Consider the following 21,705-nt stretch of genomic DNA (forward strand, 5'->3'; position numbering starts at 1 on the left):
GGTAGAGCACCCTAAAATATGAAGAACTTTCAAAAAGGCAGTCCCCTTTGTTCTGAAGTAAATGTTCGTAAGGAAAATGGAACTTTGCAATATTTACGGTACTTTGCGTTATGTATACTTCCAGTCTCTTGACCAAAGTCATATTTTTTGCAATGTCTAGTTATGATTAGGAGTGGCAATATATATTTAAAAACAATGTCTAGTCTGTGTAAAAGGAATTGGCCCCTGCTCTAGCTGTCTGCACTCAGTGCATTAACAGAATAAATTGGTGTCAGAAAATATTTTCAGTTTTCTTGTTATGTTGACAGCAATTTGAACTAGGTGCTAAAACGGGAAAGATAAGAGAATCAGTGATAGGAGACATGGCATAAAAAGGGCTAGGTTGTAAACATTCTGTATAGTAGATTCTTTCCCAGCCTCATTCTTCTCTTTCCCTCTTCTCTCCCCCCAAACTCTATGACAGAGATTAGCGATTCTTTATTCTATCTATTGAACAAAGTAAACATTACCTACATCAAGGCACAACACTGTCCTGTAGCAGGACCAAAACATCTAGGCCACAGAGTTCTTGCTCACTTACAAGCTTTTTAAGTAGATCTGTAGGTAAAAGCAAGGATGTAGGTGCTCTTGGTAAAGAGATGAAATTAATTTTTTGGCATTAATGTTTTTGAAAGAAATGGGATACATGTTCTGGTTAGCTTTTCTCCAGTTAGAGTTTCAGATAATCAACCATTGTTTTACTTCCCTTCCTCCTAGGATGGAGCACTGATAGCAACTGGCTCTGCCGACAGGAACGTGAAGATCTGGGGTCTGGACTTCGGGGACTGCCACAAGTCTCTGTTTGCACATGATGACAGGTAGGTGTCATCTTTTCAAAGATCTCCCGTTGAGTCACCTGTAGGTATCATTTCCCGGGAGCATCTGTGTCTATTATTTAGTGTTCTCAGATAGTCAGAAGTGAAAAATTCTAAAATATAAATAGTCAAACACTCTAGAACTAGCTGTTCAAAAGCTATTTACGTGTTTAAGACTCTTTTTAATGATGAGGAATTTGATGACATTTGAGTACTTCTCACTTTTCAGTGTGATGTACCTAAAGTTTGTACCCAAGTCTCACCTCTTCTTCACTGCTGGGAAAGACCATAAGATTAAGCAGTGGGATGCAGACAAATTTGAACACATACAAACTCTGGAGGTAACCTCTTGCCTGCTTTGCTTGCTCGGTACTTAAGAACTTCTTTTAAGATCAAGTGTTGATTTCCCACTAATGTAAGCAGTTAGCGGTCTATGAATAAGGTATTCTTACTCAGGATTTTTGTCTTCTGTCCTTTCTCTCTGCAGGGGCATCACCAGGAAATATGGTGCTTGGCTGTAAGCCCCAGTGGGGACTATATTGTATCATCGTCCCATGACAAATCTCTGAGACTTTGGGAGAGAACAAGGGAGCCTCTTATTCTTGAGGAAGAAAGGGAGATGGTAAGGAGTTCAGCCTTGGTTACAAATGTGCTGGTGGGTGTCCGTATCTGACACGCTGTCTCAGCTCGAGTTTCCTGTCTAGTGCTGTCACACCTCAGTCAGTGCAAGTCCACTGAGCTCCAAAAGATGTTTCCAAGACTGCTGACACCACTTCGGCAGCCAAACGGAGACAGAGATGCCATAAGGGAGTTGGATTGTGAAAGAAGCAGCTTCTCACTGTCTCATTTCACTTCACATAGGGGTCATGTTTTTTCTTTGAAATTAATTCATATCTATCTCTTTTCAGCAAAGGGAAGCAGAATATGAGGAGAGTGTGGCCAAAGAAGACCAACCAGTAGTAAGTAAATCTTTCGGGACCCTCACACTGTGTCCTGTAATTATCTTATTGGAATTTACTGTAATTGCAAGAATTTCTAATGGGATTAGAATTGGGACTAGATGCCAAAGTCATCCGCAGCTGATATGGGAAGGAATCTGTGTAGTCCTTAATCCAGCTGTATATCCTGATTTTATGGGACAAATGATTGACCAGATTTGGTATTGAATGATTGTCATTCTGGCTTTTTTTTTTAAGGAGGCTTCAGGCAGTTGTTTCACTGTAAATCAAAAATCAGAAAAAATTTGCGAAATTGGGCATTCTCTTTAAACATGTGTTGTAGAACAGGGTATTCTTCTGATAATGCATATAACACATTTAACATAGTGTCTGGCACTTACTAAGTACTCAGTTAATGGTAGCTGATAACACCATGTAACAGTCATCGTAACATAGTAATGTCTATTCTTTTCTAGATATAAGGTTAATTTATTGGCTCTTTAACACCTGTCAATGATATTGTTAAAGGATCTCTTTGTTCCTGGCAGGTTCCGGGAGAGACTCAAGGTGACAAGTACTTTACTGGAAAGAAAACCATTGAAACGGTCAAAGCAGTAAGTTGATACTAGAATGCAGGATCTCATTTTTAATTTTTTTTTATTTCCAAAAAGTATTTTATTAAAATCTAAAGAAAAACACAAAGGAAACAATTATAAGAAATAAAAACAGCATGAAATTGCCCTTTTCCTAGATTTGACCCTAAAATCACCAAATAAGTGTTAAGGGCCCCTATTCTAATGTCTTCACTTTATGGCAGTAGTTCTCAAAGTGGAGCCCCCAGACCAGAAGCATCAGCATCCCCTGAGAACTTGTTAGAAAAGGAACTTCCCAGGCCCTAGCCCAAACCTGCTGAATCCGAATCACAGGGGTGGGGTGAGCAATAAGTGGGGGTTTTTTTGTTTGTTTGCTTTTTTGATTATAGACTCTTTTTTTAAATTGAAGTGTAGTTGATTTACAATGTTGTGTTAATTTTTGCTGTACAGCAAAGTAATTTCAGTTATATATACATTCTTACAAATTCTTTTCCATTATGGTTTATCATAGGATACTGAATATAGTTCCCTGTGCTATACAGTAGGACCTTGATGTTTATCCATTCCATATATAATAGCTCACCTCTGCTAACCCCAACCTCCTACTCCATCCCTCCCCCAAAGCAGCCACAAGTCTGTTCTCTATGTCTGTGAGTCTGTCTCTGTTTTGTAGATAGGTTCATTGGTGTCATGTTTTAGATTCTACATATAAGGGATATCATATGGTATTTGTCTCTCTTTCTGACTTCACTTACTATGATAATCTCTAGTTGCATCCATGTTGCTGCAAATGGCATATTTTGTTCTTTTTTATGGTTCAGTAGTATTCCATTGTACATTTGTACCACATCTTTTTTTTTTTAACATCTTGATTGGGGTATAATGGCTTTACATTTTTGTGTTAGTTTCTGCTGTATAACAAAATGAATCAGCTATACGTATATATATATCCCCATATCCCCTCCCTCTTGCGTCTCCCTCCCACCCTCCCTATCCCACCCCTCTAGTGTACCACATCTTCTTTATCCATTCATCTGTTGATGGACATTTAGGTTGTTTCCATGTCTTGGATATTGTGAATAGTGCTGCTATGAACATAAGGGTGCATGTATCTTTTTGGATTAGAGTTTTGTCTGGATATATGCCCAGGAGTGGGATTGATGGATCATATGGTAATTCTAGTTTTAGTTTCTTGAGGAACCTCCATACTGTTTTCCATAGTGGCTGTACCAACTTACATTTCCACCAACAGTGTAAGAGGGTTCCCTTTTCTTCACATCCTCTCCAACGTTTGTTATTTGTAGAGTTTTTAATGTGGCCGTTCTGACCACTGTGAGGTAGTACCTCATTGTAGTTTTGATTTGTATTTCTCTAATAATTAGCAGTGTTGAGCATCTTTTCATGTGCCTATTGGCCATCTGTATTTCTTTGGAGAAATGTCTGTTTAGGTCTTCTGCCCATTTTTCGAATGGGTTGTTTGTTTTTTTGTTGTAGAGTTGTATGAGCTGTTTGTATGTTTTGGAAATTAAGTCCTTCTCAGTCACATCATTCACAAATATTCACAAATATTTTCTCCCATTCTGTAGGTTGTCTTTTCGTTTTTTTTTATGGTTTCCTTTGCTGTGCAGAAGCTTGTAAGTTTGATTATGTCCCATTTAATTATTTTTGTTTTTATTTCTATTGCCTTGGGAGACTGACCTAAGAAAACATTGGTACTATTTATGTCAGAGAATGTTTTGTCTGTGATCTCTTCTAGGAATTTTATGGTGTCATGCCTTATGTTTAAGTCTTTAAGCCATTTTGAGTTTATTTCTTTGTATGGTGAGAGGGTGTGTTCTAACTTCATCAGTTTACATGCAGCTGTCCAGCTTTCCCAACACCACTTGCTGAAGAGACTGTCTTTTTCCCATTGTATGTTCTTGCCTCCTTTGTTGAAGGTTACTTGACAGTAGGTGTGTGGGTTTATTTCTGAGCTCTCTATTCTGTTCCATTGATCCATATGTCTGTTTTTGTGCCAATACCATGCTGTTTTGATTACTGTAGCTTTGTAGTATTGTCTGAAGTCTGAGAGGGTTATGCCTCCTGCTTTGTTCTTTTTCTTCAGGATTGCTTTGGCAATTCTGGGTCTTTTATGGTTCCATATAAATTTTAGGATTATTTGTTCTAGTTCTGTGAAAAATGTCATGGGTAATTTGATAGGGATCGCATTAAATCTGTAAATTGCCTTGGGTAGTATGCCCATTTTAACAGTATTAATTCTTCCAGTCCAAGAACATGGGATATCTTTCCATTTCTTTTTTTAAAAAATTAATTAATTAATTAATTAATTAATTAATTTATGCATGCCTGCATTGGGTCTTCATTGCTGCATGCGGGCTTTCTCTGGTTGTGGAGAGTGGGGGCTACTCTTCATTGCAGTGCATGGGCTCTAGGCGCGCAGGCTGCAGTAGATGTGGCACGCGGGCTCAGTAGTTGTGGCTTGCAGGCTCTAGAGCGTGGGCTCAGTAGTTGTGGCGCATGGACTTAGTTGCTCCGCGGCATGTGGGATCTTCCTGGACCAGGGCTCGAACCCGTGTGCCCTGTGTTGGCAGACAGATTCTTAACCACTGTGCCACCAGGGAAGTCCCTATCTTTCCATTTCGTTGAATCATCTTCAATTTTCTTTATTAAGGTTTTATAGTTCTCAGTGTAGAAGTCTTTCACTTTTTTGGTCAGGTCTATTGCTAAGTATTTTATTTTTGGGTTGCGATTTTGAAAGGTATTTTGGTTTTTTTGGATGTAATGTCCTGAAAATAGCAATTAAGTCTAACTCTTCTATTGTATCATTTAAGATCTCTGTTGCCTTGATTTTCTGCCTAGAAGATCTGTCCATTGATGTGAGTAGGATGTTAAAGTCTCCTACTATTAATGTATTGTCAGTTTTTCCCTTTATGTGTATTAGTATTTTCTTTTTATTTAAATTTATTTTTTTTTATTTTTGGCTGCGTTGGGTCTTTGTTGCTGCACGTGGGGTTTCTCTAGTTGCAGCGAGTGGGGGCTACTCATCGTTGCAGTGCATGGGCTTCTCATTGCGGTAGCTTCTCTTTGTTGTGGAGCACGGGCTCTAGGTGCACAGGCTTCAGTAGTTGTGGCACCTAGGCTCAGTAGTTGTGGCTCGCGGGCTCTAGAGCGCAGGCTCAGTAGTGGCGCGTGGTCTTAGTTGCTCCGCGGCATGTGGGATCTTCCCATACCAGGGCTCAAACTCGTGTCCCCTGCATTGGCAGGCGGACACTTAACCACTGCGTCACCAGGGAAGTCCCTGTATATTAGTATTTGTTTTATATATTTGGGTGCTCCTATATTGGGTGCATATATGTTGATGAGTGTAAACTCCTCTTCTTGTATTGATCCTTTTATTATTATATAGTGTCCTTCTTTATCTTTCTTTATGGGCTTTGTTTTAAAGTCTGTTTTGTCCAATATGAATATTGCAAACCCAGCTTTCTTGTCATTTCTGTTTGCATGAAATATCTTTTTACATCCCCTCCCTTTCAGTATTTCGTCTTTGTCCCTTTTTCTTTGTTTTTCCTTTTGTGGTTTGATGATTTTCTTTCGTATTATGTTCTTTTTGGTTTTTGTGAAATCTGTTGTATGTTTTTCATTTGAAGTTATCCTGTTTTTCAAGTATGTTAACCCGATCCTATATCTACTTGCCTTAGACTGGTAGTCATATAGGCTCAAACACATTCTAGGAAATGAAAAAAAGAAAAATCTACCTTTTCTTACTCTCCTAACCCACATTTTATGATTTTGATGTCCTGTTTTACATCTTGATGTTCATGCTTTTGCTGTTCATTGTGATATCATCACGTTCACAAAAATTTTAATTTTTTTTTTAATCTGTGTATTGGCTTATTTATGTGAGTTGCTTTCCAATTGTGAATTTTCTCTTTCCTATATATTCTTCCTGCTTTTTCTGCTTAGAGAGTACCTTTCAATATTTGCTTTAGGATAGGTTTAGTATTGCTATATTCTTTTAGTTTTTGCTTGTCTGAGAAATTCTTTATCCCTCCTTCTATTCTAAATGATAATCTTGCTGGCTAGAGTATCCTCGGATGCACATTCTTCCCTTTCAGGACTTCACATATATCTTGCCACTCCCTTCTGGCCTGCAGTGTTTCTGTAGAGAAATCTGCTGATAGCCTTATGGGGGTTCCCTTGTAATTAACTGGTTTTTTCTTGCTGCCTTGAGAATCCTCTCTTCATCTTCAACTTGTGCCTTTTTTTTGTTTTTTTTACATCTTTATTGGAGTATAATCGCTTTACAATGGTGTGTTAGTTTCTGCTTTATAAGAAAGTGAATCAGTTATACATATTCATATGTTCCCATATCTCTTCCCTCTTGCATCTCCCTCCCTCCCACCCTCCCTATCCCACCCCTCTAGGTGGTCACAAAGCACCAAGCTGATCTTCCTGTGCTATGCGGCTGCTTCCCACTAGCTATCTATTTTACGTTTGGTAGTGTATATATGTCCATACCACTCTCTCACTTTGTCACAGCTTGCCCTTCCCCCTCCCCACACCCTCCAGTCCATTCTCTAGTAGGTCTGTGTCTTTATTGCCGTCTTGCCACTAGGTTCTTCGTGACCTTTTTTTTTTTTTTTTTTTCCGTAGATTCCATATATATATGTTAGCATACTGTATTTGTTTTTCTTTTTCTGACTTACTTCACTCTGTATGACAGACTCTACCTTCATCCACCTCACTACAAATAACTCAATTTTATTTCTTTTTATGGCTGAGTAATATTCCATTGTATATATGTGCCACATCTTTATCCATTCATCCAATGATGGACACTTAGGTTGCTTCCATGTCCTGGCTTTTGTAAACAGAGCTGCAATGAACACTTTGGTACATGACTCTTTTTGAATTATGGTTTTCTCAGGGTATATGCCCAGTAGTGGGATTCCTGGGTCGTATGGTAGTTCTATTTTTAGTTTTTTAAGGAACCTCCATACTGTTCTCCATAGTGGCTGTATCAATTTACATTCCCACCAGCAGTGCAAGAGTGTTCCCTTTTCTCCACACCCTCTCCAGCATTTATTGTTTCTAGATTTTATGATGATGGCCATTCTGACCAGTGTGAGATGATATCTCATTGTAGTTTTGATTTCCATTTCTCTAATGATTAATGATGTTGAGCATTCTTTCATGTGTTTGTTGGCAATCTGTATACCTTCTCTGGAGAAATGTCTATTTAGGTCTTCTGCCCATTTTTGGATTGGGTTGTTTGTTTTTTTGTTATTGAGCTGCATGAGCTGTTTGTAAATTTTGGAGATTAATCCTTTGTCAGTTGCTTCATTTGCAAATATTTTCTCCCATTCTGAGGGTTGTCTTTTGGTCTTGTTTATGGTTCCCTTTGCTGTGCAAAAGCTTTTAAGTCTCATTAGGTCCCATTTGTTTATTTTTGTTTTTATATCCATTTCTCTAGGAGGTGGGTCAAAAAGGATCTTGCTGTGATTTATGTCATAGAGTGTTCTGCCTATGCTTTCCTCTAAGAGTTTGATAGTGTCTGGCCGTACATTTAGGTCTTTAATTCATTTTGAGTTTATTTTTGTGTATAGTGTTAGGCAGTGTTCTAATTTCATACTTTTACATGTACCTGTCCAGTTTTCCCAGCACCACTTATTGAAGAGGCTGTCTTTTCTCCACTGTATATGCTTGCCTCCTTTATCAAAGATAAGGTGACCATATGTGCATGGGTTTATCTCTGGGCTTTCTATCCTGTTCCATTGATCTATATTTCTGTTTTTGTGCCAGTACCATACTGTCTTGATTACTGTAGCATACTCTGAAGTTCGGGAGCCCGATTCCTCCAGCTCTGTTTTTCTTTCTCAAGATTGCTTTGGCTATTTGGGGTCTTTTGTGTTTCCATACAAATTGTGAAATTTTTTGTTCTAGTTCTGTGAAAAATGCCATTGGTAGTTTGATAGGGATTGCATTGAATCTGTAGATTGCTTTGGGTAGTAGAGTCATTTTCACAATGTTGATTCTTCCAATCCAAGAACATGGTATATCTCTCCATCTATTTGTATCATCTTTGATTTCTTTTATCAGTGTCTTATAATTTCCTGCATACAGGTTTTTTGTCTCCTTAGGTAGGTTTATTCCTAGATATTTTATTCTTTTTGTTGCAGTGGTAAATGGGAGTGTTTTCTTAATTTCACTTTCAGATTTTTCATCATTACTGTATAGGAATGCAAGAGATTTCTGTGCATTAATGTTGTATCCTGCTACTTTACCAAATTCATTGATTAGCTCTAGTAGTTTTCTGGTAGCATCTTTAGGATTCTCTATGTGTAGTATCATGTCATCTGCAAACAGTGACAGCTTTACTTCTTCTTTTCCGATTTGGATTCCTTTTATTTCTTTTTCTCCTCTGATTGCTGTGGCTAAAACTTCCAAAACTATGTTGAATAACAGTGGTGAGAGTGGGCAACCTTGTCTTGTTCCTGATCTTAGTGGAAATGGTTTCAGTTTTTCACCATTGAGGACAATGTTGGCTGTGGGTTTGTCGTATATGGCCTTTATTATGTTGAGGAAAGTTCCCTCTATGTCTACTTTCTGCAGGGCTTTTATCATAAATGGGTGTTGAATTTTGTCGAAAGCTTTCTCTGCATCTATTGAGATGATCATATGGTTTTTCTCCTTCAATTTCTTAATATGGTGTATCACGTTGATTGATTTGCGTATATTGAAGAATCCTTGCATTCCTGGGATAAACCCCACTTGATCATGGTGTATGATCCTTTTAATGTGCTGTTGGATTCTGTTTGCTAGTATTTTGTTCAGGATTTTTGCATCTATGTTCATCAGTGATATTGGCCTGTAGTTTTCTTTCTTTGTGACATCTCTTTCTGGTTTTGGTATCAGGGTGATGTTGGCCTCGTAGAATGAGTTGGGGAGTGTTCCTCCCTCTGCAATATTTTGGAAGAGTTTGAGAAGGATAGGTGTTAGCTCTTCTCTAAATGTTTCATAGAATTCTCCTGTGAAGCCATCTGGTCCTAGGCTTTTGTTTGTTGGAAGATTTTTAATCACAGTTTCAATTTCACTGCTTGTGATTGGTCTGTTCATATTTTCTATTTCTTCCTGGTTCAGTCTCGGCAGGTTGTGCATTTCTAAGAATTTGTGCATTTCTTCCAGCTTGTCCATTTTATTGGCGTATAGTTGCTTCTAGTAATCTCTCATGATCCTTTGTATTTCTGCAATGTCAGTTGTTATGTCTCGTTTTTCATTTCTAATTCTATTGATTTCAGTCTTCTCCCTTTTTTTCTTGATGACTCTGGCTAATGGTTTATCAATTTTATCTTCTCAAAGAACCAGCTCTTAGTTTTATTGATCTTTGCTATCATTTCCTTCATTTCTTTTTCATTTATTTCTGATCTGCTCTTTGTGATTTCTTTCCTTCTGCTAACTTTGGGGTTTTTTTGTCTTCCTTCTCTAATTGCTTTAGGTAAAAGGTTAGGTTGTTTATTTGAGATGTTTCCTGTTTCTTAAGGTAGGATTGTATTGCTATAAACTTCCCTCTTAGAACTGCTTTTGCTGCATCCCATAGGTTTTGGGTCATCGTGTCTCCATTGTCATTTGTTTCTAGGTATTTTTTGATTTCTTCAGTGATCACTTCGTTATTAAGTGGTGTATTGTGTAGCCTCCATGTGTTTGTATTTTTTACAGACCTTTTCGTGTAATTGATATCCAGTCTCATAGCGTTGTGGTCAGAAAAGATACTTGATACAATTTCAGTTTTCTTAAATTTACCAAGGCTTGATTTGTGACCCAAGATATGATCTACCTGGAGAATGTTCCATGAGCACTTGAGAAAAATGTGTATTGTGTTGTTTTTGGGTGGAATGTCTTATAAATATCAATTAAGTCCATTTTGTTTAATGTATCATTTAAAGCTTGTGTTTCCTTATTTATTTTCATTTTGGATGATCTGTCCATTGGTGAAAGTGGGGTGTTAAAGTTCCCTACTATGATTGTGTTATTGTCGATTTCCCCTTTTATGGCTGTTAGTATTTGCCTTATGTACTGAGGTGCTCCTATGTTGGGTGCATAAATATTTAAAATTGTTATATCTTCTTCTTGGATCGATCCCTTGATCATTATGTAGTGTCCTTCTTTGTCTCTTGTAATAGTCTTTATTTTAAAGTCTATTTTGTCTGATATGAGAATTGCTACTCCAGCTTTCTTTTGATTTCCATTTGCATGTAATGTCTTTTTCCATCCCCTCACTTTTAGTTTCTATGTGTCCCTAGGTCTGAAGTGGGTCTCTTGTAGACAGCATATATACGGGTCTTGTTTTTGTATCCATTCAGCCAGTCTGTGTCTTTTGGTTGGAGCATTTAGTCCATTTACATTTAAGGTAATTATCGATATGTATGTTCCTATTCCCATTTTCTTAAATGTTTTGGGTTTGTTATTGTAGGTGTTTTCCTTCTCTTGTGTTTCCTGCCTAGAGAAGTTCCTTTAGCATTTGTTGTAAAGCTGGTTTGGTGGTGCTGAACTCTCTCAGCTTTTGCTTGTCTGTAAAGTTTTAATTTCTCCATCAAATCTGAATGAGATCCTTGCTGGGTAGAGTAATCTTGGTTGTAGGTTTTTCTCCTTCATCCCTTTAAATATGTCCTGCCACTCCCTTCTGGCTTGCAGAGTTTCTGCTGAAAGATCAGCTGTTAACCTTATGGGGGTTCCCTTGTATGTTATTTGTTGTTTTTCCCTTGCTGCTTTTAATATGTTTTATTTATATTTAATTTTTGATAGTTTGATTAACATGTGTCTTGGCATGTTTCTCCTTGGATTTATCCTGTATGGGACTCTCTGTGCTTCCAGGACTTGATTAACTATTTCCTTTCCCATATTAGGGAAGTTTTCAACTATAATTTCTTCAAATATTTTCTCAGTCCCTTTCTTTTTCTCTTCTTCTTCTGGCAACCCTATAATTCGAATGTTGGTGCGTTTAATGTTGTCCCAGAGGTCTCTGAGATTGTCCTCAGTTCTTTTCATTCTTTTTTCTTTATTCTGCTCTGCAGTAGTTATTTCCACTATTTTTTCTTCCAGGTCACTTACCCGTTCTTCTGCCTCAGTTATTCTGCTACTGATCCCTTCTAGAGTATTTTTAATTTCATTTATTGTGTTGTTCATCATTGCTTGTTTCCTCTTTAGTTCTTCTAGGTCCTTGTTAAATGTTTCTTGCCTTTTGTCTGTTCTATTTCCTAGATTGTGGATCATCTTTACTACCATTATTCTGAATTCTTTTTCGGGTAGACTCCCTATTTCCTCTTCATTTGTTAGGTCTGGTGTGTTTTTACCTTGCTCCTTCATCTGCTGTGTGTTTTTCTGTCTTCTCATTTTGCTTAACTTACTGTGTTTGGGGTCTCCTTTTCGCAGGCTGCAGGTTCATAGTTCCCGTTGTTTTTCATGTCTGTCCCCAGTGGCTAAGGTTGGTTCAGTGGGTTGTGTAGGCTTCCTGGTGGAGGGGACTAGTGCCTGTGTTCTGGTGGATGAGGCTGGATCTTGTCTTTCTGGTGGGCACGTCCACATCTGGTGGTGTGTTTTGGGGTGTCTGTGGCCTTATTATGATTTTAGGCAGCCTCTCTGCTAATGGATGGGGCTGTGTTCCTGTCTTGCTAGTTGTTTGGCATAGGGTGTCCAGCACTGTAGCTTGCTGGTCGTTGAGTGAAGCTGGATCTTGGTGTTTAGATGGAGATCTCTGGAAGATTTTTGCCGTTTGGTATTACATGGAGCTGGGAGGTCTCTTGTGGACCAGTGTCCTGGAGTTGGCTCTCCCACTTCAGAGGCACAGCCCTGATGCCTGGCTGGAGCACCAAGAGCCTTTCATCCACACGGCACAGAATAAAAGGGAGACAAAATAGAAAGAAAGAAAGAAAGAAAGAGGATAAAATAAAAGTAATATAAAAAAAAATAAAATTATTAAAATAAAAAAATAAAAATTTTTAAGAAAAAAAATTTTATTTTAAAGTAAAAACAAAACAAAACAAAAAAAAAAGGACGGACAGAACCCTAGGACAAATGGTGAAAGCAAAGCTATACAGACAAAATCTCACACAGAAGCATACACATAATACACACTCACAAAAAGAGGAAAAGGGGAAAAAATAATATATCTTGCTCCCAACGTCCACCTTCTCAATTTGGGATGATTTGTTGTCTATTCAGGTATTCCACAGATGCAGGGTACATCAAGTTGATTGTGGAGCTTTAATCCGCTGCTTCTGAGGCTGCTGGGAGAAATTTCCCTTTCTCTTCTTTTTTCGCACAGCTCCCGGGGTTCAGCTTTGGATTTGGCCCCGCCTCTGCATGTAGTTTACCTGAGGGCGTCTGTTTTTCGCTCAGACAGGACAGGTTAAAGAAGCAGCTGCTTCGGGGGCTCTGGGTCACTCAGGCCGGGGGGAGGGAGGGGTACGGATGCGGGGCGAGCCTGTAGCGGTAGAGGCCAGTGTGACGTTGCACCAGCCTGATGCACGCCGTGTGTTCTCCCGGGTAAGTTGTCCCTGGATCACGGGACCCTGGCAGTGGTGGGCTGCACAGGCTCCCGGAGGGGGCGGTGTGGAGAGTGACCTGCGCTCGCACACAGGCTTCTTGGTGGCGCAGCAGCAGCCTTAGCGTCTCCTGCCCGTCTCTGGGGTCTGCGCTGATAACCGCGGCTCGCGCCCGTCTCTGGAGCTCATTTAAGCAGTGCTCTTAATCCCCTCTCCTCGCGCACCAGGAGACAAAGAGGCAAGAAAAAGTCTCTTGCCTCTTCGGCAGCTCCAGACTTTCCCGGACTCTCTCCTGGCTAGCTGTGGTGCACTGACCCCTTCAGGCTGTGTTCACGCCGCCAACCCCAGTACTCTCCCTGCGATCCGACCGAAGCCCAAGCCTCAGCTCCCAGCCCTCGCCCGCCCCAGTGGGTGAGCAGACAAGCCTCTCGGGCTGGTGAGTGCTGGTCGGTACCGGTCCTCTGTGCGGGAATCTCTCCGCTTTGCCCTCCGTACCCCTGTTGCTGCACTCTCCTCCACGGCTCTGAAGCTCCCCCCTCTGCCACCCTCAGTGTCCGCCCGCGAAGGGGCTTCCTAGTGTGTGGAAATCTTTCCTCCTTCACAGCTCCCTCCCACTGGTGCAGGTCCCATCCCTATTCTTTGTCTCTGTTTTTTCTTTTTTCTTTTGCCCTACCCAGGTACGTGGGAGTTTCTTGCCTTTTGGGAGGTCTGAGGTCTTTCACCAGCGTTCAGTGGGTATTCTGTAGGAGCAGTTCCACATGTACATGTATTTCTGATGTATCTGTGGGGAGGAAGGTGATCTCCGCATCTTACTCTTCCACCATCTTCTCCTCTCTGCCTTTTTTATTATAATATGTCTTGGTGTAGGTCTGTTTGGGTTTACCTTGTTTGGGACCCTCTGTGCTTCCTGTACCTGCTTATCTGTTTCCTTCTTTAGGTTTTGGAAGTTTTCAGCCGTAATTTTTCAAATACATTTTCAATCCCCTTTTCTCTTCCCTTTCTGGAATCCCGATTATGTGTAGATTGGTACATTTTATATTATCCCATAGGTCTCTTGTATTTCTTTCATTTTTTCTCATTTGGCTTTCTGTCTGCTGTCCTGATGGGTGATTTCCATCATTCTATCTTCCAGGTCAGTTATTCGTTTTGCATTATTTATTCTGCTGTTCATTGCCTGTAGTTCAGTTTTTGTCTTGACAAATGAGTTTTCTAATTTTTCTTGGTTCCTCTTTATTGTTTCTAGTTCCTTTTTATAGTACTCTACATTTATGTTGATAGCCTTTCTTAATCCCTTCAGTATTTTCATTATCTCCTTTTTGAAATCAGTCTCTGTTAGACTGAAGAGGTCTATCTACTGTGGTCTTGGGGGGCTGTTTATATCTGGGAGCATCCCTGTGTAGCCTGCGTGGGTTTAATATTTTTGGTGCAAGGGCTCATTTTCGTATGGATGCCTGTTGCCTCTTTTCTCAACGTGTGCTGGCCATTATCCCCTTAATAGAGGGTGTGCAGATGCAGTGGCTGGTGCCTGGTCGTGGGGTTCTCAGCAGCAGTGGTGGCTCATGTGTGCCCCCGGAGCACACGATGGGAGCAGAGGCGGCTCGTGATCAGTCCTGGAGCTCATGTAGGTAGGCAGTGTCCTGCTGCCTGAGAGCTCGCTCAGGGAAATCGGCTGCAGGGTGGCTTCCGCGCCTCCCCTCGCACACTGCCCACACAACAGCACCTCTCCAAAGCCCAAGTTTCCCCACCCAGCCCTCGCCCATACTGGCAGACGTGTCTCAGGCTGGGGAGTGTAGAGCAGTTGCGCTGACCCTCTGTGCAGGTCTCTATTCTAGCTGCTGCAGATCAGTTGCTGTGTTCTTCTCCAAGGCTCTGAAGCTCTTCCTCTGTCCTGGCTGATCTCCCTACCGGTGAGGGGACTTCCCAGGGTGCAAGAACCTTTCTTGTTTCACAGCTCCCTGCCTGGGGCGCAGGTCCCAACCCGATGACTTCCTTACTTTCTTTTTTTTTTTTTTTTTTTAACTTCTGTCCTACCTGGTTACATGGAGATTTTCTTGCCCATTCAGGGGTCTACGGTCTCCTGCCAGCATTCAGTAGACATTCTGTGAGAACTGTTCGACATGTAGATATGTTTTTGATGTATTTGTGGGAGGAGGTGAGCTTCACGTCCTTCTACTCCGCTGTCTTGATTGTTCCCCTGTATCTCATCTTTAAATGGGATCCCAACCAGATAGGCCTTTTGTGGCAAAAAGTTGATGAAATTTACAGATGAAGAGCATAACCTCTGTTTTCCTCCCTTGTAACCAAGGACAGAAGTAGTGCTGAATCTGTTGGATCAGTGCCTGGTTTCTAGAAAGGAAGGTTTGATCTCCTGAAAGTGGCGCCTCTCAGGTGTTCCTGGGAGTTGCCCTACTCAGTGTGTCCACTTGTAGTCTCACCTGAATCCATGACCCAGTCTCCTTGTAAATTAAAAAAGAAAAATCAGGGACTTCCCTCTGGCGCAGTGGTTAAGAATCCGCCTGCCATAGTAGGGGACATGGGTTCAGTCCCTGGTCTGGGAAGATCCCACATGCTATGGAACAACGAAGCCCATGCACCACGACTACTGAGCCTGCGCTCTAGAGCCCACGAGTCACAACTACTGAACCCATGTGCTGCAACTACTGAAGCCTGCATGCTCTAGGGCCTGCATGCTGCAACTAAGCCCGTGTGCTGCGACTACTGAGTCCACAGACTTAGAGCCTATGCTCCGCAACAAGAGAAGCCACTGCAATGAGAAGCCTGCGCACCGCAAAGAAGAGTAGCCCCCACTTGCCGCAACTAGAGAAAGCCTGTGCGCAGCAACAAAGACCTAACGCAGCCAAAAATAAGTAAAATTTAAAACAAAACAAAACAAAACCCGAAGACATCTTTGAATGCTGTTTGGCACACTGTTGGCACATCTTTATTAAACTGATTCAAGCAATTTCATTTGGTAACTTTTCATCAGGCCTTCCATTTGCAGTGTTGTGCGATGGTGAGTTTGTTGTGATGATTTCTGTCCTTTGCCATCATCTGTGTAGGCTGAGAGGATCATGGAGGCTATTGAGCTGTACCGAGAAGAAACTGCAAAAATGAGAGAACACAAAGCCATTTGTAAAGCTGCAGGGAAAGAGGTAAGACGGTCCATTAAGTTACGGTCTGAGAAACATTTATAAATGGAGACAATTCCTGAGGGAAAAAACATCATTTGGGGATTTATTAACTCAGGAAATGAGATAAATGTAGTAAAATCTTTTCTAATTCAAACATTAGAAAGAAGGAATTGAGAAGCTTTGTCTTAATAAAAAGCCAAGGATAGTTAATTTGAGATCATGGTGATTATTGTATTGAGTTAAAAACTCAGATTCCTGCTTTCGTTTGGGAGGCAGGTAAACATTTCGGATTTCTAGATGAAATGTATTGCCCAGACTCATTGATAAATAAGCACTATTGAAACTAAAAGTTATTATTAAATAATTTAATAATTCTTTAGGGTCAGTTTTTAGGGTCTCTCTTTTCAAAACTGTAAAATATTGTTATGACCCTGCCTGTGATAAGCACTATCAAAGGCTTGTTTTTTAATGACTTGATTTAATAATTTCTTCATAGGTTCCTCTTCCCATCAACCCCATCCTGATGGCTTATGGCAGTATCTCTGTGAGTAGACTAATGGTTTCCCCTTGGTTATTCTAAGGTTACTTTCAGGCACAAGAGAGGAAGTGAAGAGGCATTATGATTTTAGAATAGACGTATTGGGAAATACTTTGTCATTAAAAATCTCTTGAATGCTGGAATCCTCTAAGACATTTTGTATTTCAAAAGGACCATTTTAGTGTAACTTCAGGTCATCCTTTCTGGTTGGACTGGACTGGCATTCTTTTTTTAGTGCTTATTTATGTTTAGTATCCACAGCCCTCTGAAGATTCTATTCATTGAAACTGAAGTTTTTGGAGGACAAGTTGATATAAATTAGTCAGATAAAAGAGGAGAGAGGGAGAATACTGGGACAATGTATGCTTTTAGTGATCTTTAATTACTCAATACTTTACTTGCATGTTTCATTCATCACAATAGTAATGTGAGTCAGTGTGTCTTCATTTTATAGATAGGAGACTGTTCTGACTTACAGATTGAAGGGAACATAGTTGATAAGTGGCAGAGCTGGATTGTGAACCCAGATCTGACTCAGTCTAAGCCCATGCATGTAGTGCCATTTTTAGAACAGTTTCTCATAAGAAGGAGAGATATCCCTGGTTTTTAGGAGATGGAAATTAGAGAGCTTCAGTTAAGAAATCAAGAGTATCACTAATGCTGTCACACTTCCTTTATAGCCTTCAGCTTATGTGTTGGAGATTTTTAAAGGAATCAAGTCAAGGTGAGTGCCGGTGCACAGTTATTACAGCTAATACCATTTACCGAACATGAGATAAACAGACATTATAATTGATGGTTATCTTCTTTAGAGGCTTAACTATGTCAAAATTTTGATGGAAAATAATTCATTATAATGTTCTTTTTGAATTAGAACTAGAAGGTTCCTCCTAAAATATGAAGGGAGATATTGAATAGTTTTAAAAAGGACAAATGAAGGGCAGTGCTACTTTATATCCTAGGTAATGAAATCATGTATAATTCAGTCACAGGTACCAACTGTTAACATTTTTTGTTGTATATTTCCTTTGGCTTATTTTCTGTGTACATACACAGTTGGAATCATATGTATACATTTTTATATCCTGTCCTTTTTCACAGAATATTTCCTGAGCACTTGCTCACTTTAGTAATATTCTTCAAAAACACATCATTGAATTAGTTCAAAATATTCCATTGTACGTATAGTTACTATTGGGTGGTGCATACGTGTTTGGCTGTTATCAATACTGCTTCAGTAAACACCTTTATATATAAATCTTTGTCGTCATCATTGATTATTTTTCTTAAGGGTCCTATCAGTCTATTAACTAATCAATGGACATGAGCTTTTTAAAGGTTTATGTTGCTTAATTACTGTCAGAGTGCCTGTAATGACTTTTACCAGCTTTTAAAAAGTTCTTTGCTGGTTTGAGAGGCAAAAGGTGGTACTGTGTTATTTTCCTTTTTAATTAACAAAGTTAAAATTTTATTATATTTGTTGGCCATTTGTATTTTTTCCTGTGAATTTTTACTTTCCCTTTCTTGTGCTTTATAGTTGTTTCTCTTACCATTTTTTTAAGAATTTTTTTATATCTTTTGTCATTCATTTTTGGAATAATATCTGAGTTTGATCTACTGAGAGTTATCATTTTTTAATAACAAATCACAATATCTGAATATATCCCATACAAGAAACAAACAGGACCTATCTAAGATAATGAAACTTTGCTAGAGAAATGTAAAAGAAAATTTAGAGTAATGGAGGTATGATGTATTCCTAGATGGGAAGATTCTGTGTTTTAAAGATTTGGTTTTTCTTAAACTAATCTGTAGGTTTGTGATCCCAATTGAAATCCTCTTGAGAGTTCTAGTTGGAATTGATGAAATAATAGAACTAGCTCAAGAAAAGTAAAACAAACCAAAACCAGAACAAGAGGGAGCTGTTCTCCTAGATTAAAAAACTGTAAAAATGCAAAATTAAAACAGTACAGGATTGTTGTCAGAATCAGTTATCAAAACAGACTCTAAAGCCCTAGAACACTCTATGATATAGAAGGACTCAATAAATGGTAAAAGAAGTATCATGTAAAGATGGGATATACAACAAAAGGCTTTAAAGAAATTGGTTATCTGAAATAAAAAAGTTAGATTCTCCTACCATGCCATGGACCAGAATGCATCAAGTAGGTTAAAATACTAAATATAAAAAACCAAAATGTTGAAAAGAGAGAACCATTCATAATACAGATGTATGTTTAACTCTGGATGGGTAAGATCTACTCAAGTATAAAAGTAGAAGAAAAAAATAGGAGAGGAAAAGATTTTTAAATTGACCATGTTAAGAAACGTGGCATTTTTAATGTTTATTTTTTCCTCTTCAGTGAGCTGGAAGAATCTCTGCTTGTGCTGCCTTTCTCTTACATCCCAGACATTCTTAAGCTCTTTAATGAATTCATCCAGCTGGGCTCTGATGTTGAACTTCTATGTAGGTGCCTCTTCTTTCTCCTCAGGTAACGTCCTTTCCAAAAGTATATCATGTCTCATCCGCGTAACTGCTCCAGTAGTGCCTCACCTGAAGCTGTCCATACTTTGGGATTAAGAAATGTGATGTTCCCGTTTCAGAGACTGTTGGGAATTTCAGTGCTGCCTGACATAATTCTTATCCTTTGGAATCAGTCTTGCTCGTAAAACGCAAATAGTGATGACCCAACTCTTTAAGTAGCATGAGGTACTATGTTGCTAAGGATGCTCAGGCAGGCAGAGGTCTCCAGGTTACAGTCTAAGGTAGCAGCTCCGTTTCTAGTCAGTTTGCCGAAAGCCCATCTCTGAATGGCCAGTCTGCCTCAGTGTTTCTTTTTGACTACTGAGTTTAAACTGAATGGTTTTGTTTTCATAACAGCATTTTAAGGAGTAGTCAGTTTATTTCCCAGGTGTCTACAAGTACAAATAGAAGAATAGGGGCATATTTGGAGGGAACTAAGAAACATAAAGAAAATGTTCATTAGATTATATTCTAGGAAGAATTCTTATTAGTATGTAACAGAGGGAAAATATATTTACAAAGGCGTAATATATTCTTATCTCCCACTCTGTCCCCCAGTCTCAGGCTGTTACATCAGAGGACAGGAATAGAGGCAAATTTGAACATTCCTTAAAATGCTATTAGGAAAACAGAAACTGCTCAGCCAATACCAAATAGTTAAAAAGAAGAAAACAGGTGTATTTGGTGAATTGGCCTTTTTTCATGATCAGTAACCCTTCATTCCTTTATTTCTTTCAGGATAGTAGCAAATGAAGAACAATGATATGTTTATATTATTCTGTTGTCATATTTACAGTTTATTTTTTATTGCTATGGCATATGTGCTATTGAATCGGGGTTACTGATTCTAAGAGAAACACAGTGAATATTTCTAGCATATTGGGATGGTAGATGGGTGCTACCTCTACCAGGTAGATATGGCAGGTCACAACTGAGGGTGAGGGTGAATGTGGAGGTTAAAGGAGCATGAATCATCAAGGGCATCTTGGTACTCTAGGTCAGAGTTTGATCATCTCTTTTTTTATGGCTGAAATATTAATAAATCTTTGAGTTAGCAATTCTTAGAAGGCTCATTTTCCTCTGATCTTTCCATAGAATACCATTGTCAAAATCTGTGGCCACCTGGTAGATTGCAAAGAGTCAGCTTTGCAAATGAGTTGAATGTTAGGATAGTATTTTAAAAATTGTTACTGGATAGAACTGAATAGTAGGAAGAAACTTCTTTAGTTTTTTTTCCTAGAAGCATTTCTGTATTTCCATGATTGGCGAAATGATTTTTTTTTGGACATTTTGTCTGTTTGCTAGTTCTAGAAGGGATAGGTAGAGCTAGAACCACTATCCTTCTTTGTGACATGCCTGGTTTTATTTTTGTTAGGATTCACTTTGGCCAGATCACTAGCAACGAAATGCTTGTGCCAGTGATTGAAAAATTAAAGGAAACAACTATTTCAAAAGTCAGCCAAGTCCGGGTAAGTATCTTTGTAGAGACAGAACAAGGAGGGGAAAATTCTAGTGTGTATGTTACTTACAAGTAGCATAGTGTGCTATGCCGTGTCTTTGGTGATATTGACCTGACATGCATGTGTATTTAAGATGAGGTTTTCATTGGAGCTAGTAGACATAAGGAAAACAAACAAACAAACCAGGAAAAACCTTAGGAAAGGATGAGTAACAACACATGAAGCTTTGGTCCCCCTGACTCACATATGCTGCGATATTGAACTGAATTGAGAGGACGTTTATTTCATCTCTCTTGTATTCTTTCTCAGGATGTTATCGGCTTCAACCTGGCAGGTCTTGATTATCTCAAGAGGGAATGTGAGGCAAAAAGTGAAGTTATGTTTTTTGCTGATGCTACCAGCCACTTGGAAGAAAAGAAGAGGAAAAAGAAAAAGAGGGAGAAGCTGATTTTAACATTGACTTAGAACTGAAATGTGGTGCCTTTTTCAACTTTTTCTTGAAAAGGACTTCCAAACTAAGCAGCAGTAGAGTTGGTGTAATCTTTGAAATAAATAAGAGGTTATCATGTTGCAAAAGAAAGATCCTAGGATGTGTTTCCTAACTTTGCCTGAGGGAATTCCAGCATAGCAGTATGGGCTCCATTTCTTGGCCTGAAACACAGACTAGTTTAAAATCTGTGCTCTGAATGGCAAGCCCTGCAGGAGTTGTTCCCTTCTAGCAGGAAGCAAAGAACTTTTTTAAAATTAAGTATTTGTTTCACTAGAGTTGAAATTAACATTTCAGAAGTTTTCCTTATTTCTTTTATGTCAGAAGATTTGTTGGGTAATTTGTTGCCTCTCTGTATTAGGTTTTACTGCCTACTGAGACAATCAGGTATGTAACTGATTGCCCTCTGCCCATAAATGCAGAGTCTTGGACTTACAGAACTGAAAGGGACCATAAAAGTTATCTAGAACAGCCTCTTTAAACTTAATCTCTTGTAGGTGGTTTTATCTGTGTATAAAAAGCTCCTAATTAATTGCTGTTTATACTTCTCTAAGTAGTTGTTTCTAATTAAAGAGTAGTCAAGTAGAGATGCCTTGCTGTGCACTAATCAAAGAGAAGGGGAACTTACCTCAGATAAAG

The 21,705-nt window shown here is 39.2% G+C and overlaps 1 protein-coding gene across 2 annotated transcripts in view; it reads left to right on the forward strand.

Annotated features, from left to right (window-relative positions):
- WDR3 (WD repeat domain 3) overlaps nt 1–21,159 on the forward strand; it is a 44,143-nt gene extending 22,984 nt beyond the window's left edge. For both annotated transcript variants that reach the window (XM_068540588.1, XM_068540590.1), the window contains exons 17-27: nt 757–857; nt 1,084–1,195; nt 1,342–1,476; nt 1,763–1,813; nt 2,341–2,406; nt 15,986–16,078; nt 16,554–16,601; nt 17,276–17,319; nt 18,959–19,087; nt 20,495–20,588; nt 20,889–21,159. In XM_068540588.1, the coding sequence (XP_068396689.1) occupies nt 757–857; nt 1,084–1,195; nt 1,342–1,476; nt 1,763–1,813; nt 2,341–2,406; nt 15,986–16,078; nt 16,554–16,601; nt 17,276–17,319; nt 18,959–19,087; nt 20,495–20,588; nt 20,889–21,044 (1,029 nt within the window). In that variant the 3' untranslated portion in view covers nt 21,045–21,159. The remainder of the gene's footprint in view (nt 1–756; nt 858–1,083; nt 1,196–1,341; nt 1,477–1,762; nt 1,814–2,340; nt 2,407–15,985; nt 16,079–16,553; nt 16,602–17,275; nt 17,320–18,958; nt 19,088–20,494; nt 20,589–20,888) is intronic.
- The last annotated feature ends 546 nt before the right edge of the window (nt 21,160–21,705 follow it).

The sequence above is a fragment of the Eschrichtius robustus genome, chromosome 3 (genome assembly GCF_028021215.1).
Source record: "Eschrichtius robustus isolate mEscRob2 chromosome 3, mEscRob2.pri, whole genome shotgun sequence".
NCBI classification, from domain to species: Eukaryota; Metazoa; Chordata; class Mammalia; order Artiodactyla; family Eschrichtiidae; genus Eschrichtius; species Eschrichtius robustus.